At 69.4% G+C, this 3,666-nt stretch overlaps 1 protein-coding gene across 1 annotated transcript in view; it reads right to left on the minus strand.

Annotated features, from left to right (window-relative positions):
* Window positions 1-1,009: 1,009 nt before the first annotated feature.
* The window catches only part of CBARP (CACN beta subunit associated regulatory protein), an 11,153-nt gene continuing 8,496 nt past the window's right edge, over window positions 1,010-3,666 (minus strand). Inside the window, exons 8-9 of the mRNA XM_019513159.1 lie at window positions 2,994-3,177; window positions 1,010-2,464 (exon numbers count right to left, since the gene is read on the minus strand). Coding sequence (XP_019368704.1) covers window positions 1,300-2,464; window positions 2,994-3,177 — 1,349 coding nt within the window. The 3' untranslated portion in view covers window positions 1,010-1,299. The remainder of the gene's footprint in view (window positions 2,465-2,993; window positions 3,178-3,666) is intronic.

The following is a 3,666-nucleotide window of genomic DNA, read 5'->3' on the forward strand; positions in this document are numbered from 1 at the left end:
ACCACTATAAAAATCAATAAATAATAACTTAACAAAGACCAGCACGTGGGGCACGGGCCGCTGGCCAGTTGCAAGGACCTGGCGGCTGCCCCTGCCCACCCCCTTCATTCCCCCCCAGCCCGTGGTGGAGCCTCGCCAAGGCCAACCTGCCCTCCTTCCCCCGGGGCCTGTAGCCGCGGGGAAAGAGGGGAGCAGCTTGGCTTGGGGGGGTCAGGAGCGAGTAGCCTCCCTCTTTGGGAAGGGGTGGGTTCTCGGGACGGGTTCGGGGTCCCAGCCCATCTCCTGGGGCGTCCTCTCCGTCCCCCCCACCCCTGATTTGGCACCTGGAGCATTACACTGTTCCCTAGCAGCAGTTGCTTAAGTCCTTTCCGCCTTCCCTGTTCCCCGGGCTGGGGGGTGCAGCGCCGGCTCGCCCCCAGGGAGCCAAGCCCCATGGCAGGGACCGGGCAGGTGCTGTCCGGGGTGGGGGGGGGGTCTGTGTCCTACCACCCCCAGTCGCTGCCTGAAAACCCAATCTGTGTCCCCCCCTGCACACACTATGGGCATCCCTGCTGGGTCCAGCTCCCCCCGCCCTGGGGACCCCCCTTCCAGTTCAGATCCCAGGATCCCAGCCAGGGCTTCGAGGCTGCAGCAGGAGAGCTGGCGCGTGGCAGGAGCCCCTGCTAGCTCCGGACCCGGGCCCTGGAGGACAGCAACCCCCTGCAACCGCCCTGCGCCTCCCCGCAGCGCCGTGCACCCCAGTCCCGGCCCCTTCTTTGCCAGGATGTTTCCGGGCAGAGGCAGAGACGCGTTATTGCTTGTAAAAAATCCGAGAGAGAGAGAGGAGGGCACGGTGCGGGGGTCTCGCATCTGCTACACAGCTCTACGTCATGAGGTAAGAGTCAGGCCTCCGCTGGGGGTGCGGACCAGGAAAACTGTCCCGTCAAACCGACCTCCCGCCGTGCGAGAGAGGCCTGCACAGGCAGGTGCCTGCTCCTCGCCTCCGCCACCCCCCTCCAGCTGCTGGGCCCAGGGGCCGTGCCCCGCCGCGTGGAAGGCTGGACGTCCCGACCGACCCGGCCCCTCCAAGCCCTTGATGATGGACGGGGGTCCGTGCAGCAGGGCCCCGCCCTGGTGCCTCCAGCCGGGCTCGCCCCCACCCTCCCAGCCCCTTCCCAGGGGAGAGGCCGTTGAGGGCTCCCCTCGCGCCCCGGGGCGCGGGACCCAGCAGGCCTGGCGGCAGTGCCAGCAGCGGGAGGGGTCGAAGCCCTGAACCCTGATGCAGCGAGTCGGGGTGAACCCGGTGCTCTCCCCCCCGGCCTAGACGGGGCTGCGGTCGGGGGACGCCACGGCCACGGCGCACTCCACGCTCTCTCTCGGTTTTTTCAAGTGCCCATACAGCCGGTCCTCGAGGCCGCCCGCGATCTTGTCCATCAGCTCAGCCCCCAGGACCTGGGACCCCAGGCCCAGGCACTTGCCGGAGCCCGGGCAGTGCTCCCCGAGGGGCTCCGGGCTGGGCCGGGGCTCAGCGGCCGCATCGGCCGGCTCCTCCTCGATCACCTGGATCTTAGCCTCGGCCTCGGCCTCGGCCTCCGGCCCATCCCCAGCAGCCTCAGCGCCCTCGCCGACCTCCTCATCGCCGGCACTGACGATGCGGGGCAGGGTGCTGTGGTAGCGGCTGTCCAGCGGGTAGTTGACGCTGTCCCCGCGGCGCAGCGGCGTGCGGTGGCGCTCCAGGGCGGGCGCGTAGCGCAGGCCAGGGTCGCTGTACTGCTTGGCGCGCTGCCACTGCTTGCGCAGGTGGGCACGGGGCCGGTGCCGGGCGCGGAGCGGGGAGTCGTCGAACTGCGGGTCATGGCGCACGAAGGCGTTGAACAGCGCGTCCGTCTTCTCGTCGATGCTGTAGTCCCGCCGGGGCGGCGCCTCCCGGCTGGCGAACATCTGCCCGTAGGGAGCCCAGGCGAGGGGGCTGCGCGGCGGGACCGCCGCCTCGCCCCCCGCTGCCACCTCCTCTTCCTCCTCTTCCTCCTCCTCCTCAGGCTCACGCCCCTCGAAGCTCTCGAAGATGGTGCCCTTGCGCCCGGCGCTGGTGAAGCAGATGCGCTTCTCCGAGGCGGTCTGGTCCTGGGGCTGCCCGTCCTCGCCTGCCCGGCTGGGCGCCTCGATGGAGGCATAGCCACTGTCCATCTGCAGCAGCTTGCGCGTGCCCGGCTCCGACTCGGTGCTGTCCTGCTTGGGTCGGCCCCACGGCCGCTCCTCGGGGCCTTCAGCCTCGTCCAGGGAGGAGGAGAAGCCGGGGGCACCGCCCGCCAAGGACACGCTGTCGCCCCCGTCGCTGCGCACCGAGTCCCGGTCGTTGCTTTGCTCAGACGAGGCATGCAGCTCCAGGGACGCCCGCAAGCTCCAGATGTCGTGGTAGATGCTCTGCTGCTCCGCGCCGGGCGCCTCCGCGGCAGCCCCCCCACCTGCCTCGGCCGGCTCTAGCCTGGGGGCACAACCCGCGGGCATTACAGCGCAGCGCCTGGTCCGGGGCTGCCGGCTCAGCTCAACCCGGCCTGGCCCAGCCCAGCCTACCCAGGTGCAGTACGCAGGGCAGGCTGGGACTGGGCAGGGACACTTTCAAGCCACTGCAGAGCTTTGCAAATCAATGATCCCCTCCACTCACTTCCATCCTGTCTCCATCTCCCCTCATCTCAGTCCCTCCACCTTTCCTCCCAGCCCTGCCGCCCTTGCTGGAGGGTCCTGAGCCCTACAGAGCCGGGACCCTGCTGCTGGCACCTCCTGCATCAGGGCACGGGCAGCTTCCCCCAGCCAGGCAGCCCCTGGCATGAAGAGGGGCAGGGACCCCATCCAGGGGGAGCAGGGCTGGGGGCTCCAGGGCTCAGCCCCCTGCTTTCCCGGGGGAGAGCCTGGGAAATGCCCCTGCCTGGCTCGCACACGCTTGCCCCTAGGCTCCCGGGCCAGAGCTGAGGCCCCGGCCAGCCTCCCTAGCCCTTCTATCTACTGAAAAATACCTGCCGAGAGAGGGTGGGGGGCTGGCCGGGGATGGCAGGAAGGGCCCGGCCACGGGGCGGAAGGTGACGTCTTCGGTCCGGGCAATGTACTGGATGATGTCGGTCTGGTGGGGGTCCCGGTCCTCCTGGTCCATGCTCTCGCTCGCCGCCCGCTGCCTCTGGAACTGGTGCCGCTTGGGGGACCCTGCGAGCCCCCCCGGGACAGTCAGTCGGCAGGGACCAGGGGGTTGGAGGGCTATGGGAAGGGGTCTCTGCGCCTGTGCTCCGTGCCAGAAGCATAGCTGCCTTGGCTTTCCCTGCCAAGGGGCTCGGTGAATAACAGCGGCATCCCCATACGGGGCCGTGAGAGATGGACCTGCCCCACTGCAGCCAGCCCGGGGACCTCTCCTGCCCTGCTCACGGCACAGGGGAAACGAGCTGGCAGCAAGGCTGAATGCAGAGCAGTCTCCTTGCCCCGGGCACGACTCAGCCGGGATCCTGCAGACACGTGGGGCTGGGATTTGGCCACAACAGGCGTGTGGGGCAGGTGGGCTCCCCAGACCCCCAGTTCCCTCCTCATCCCAGGGGAAAAGGCTGTGCTAAGCTCCTGCCTGCACCGGGCAAGGGGAGAGGATGGTCTCTGCCTTCCCCGCCCCAGGCACCCACCCCTGCCCCAGGCCTGGCGGGCACCTAC

Source organism: Gavialis gangeticus, unplaced genomic scaffold (genome assembly GCF_001723915.1).
Source record: "Gavialis gangeticus isolate Ggan-Ray unplaced genomic scaffold, GavGan_comp1, whole genome shotgun sequence".
Lineage (NCBI taxonomy): Eukaryota > Metazoa > Chordata > Crocodylia > Gavialidae > Gavialis > Gavialis gangeticus.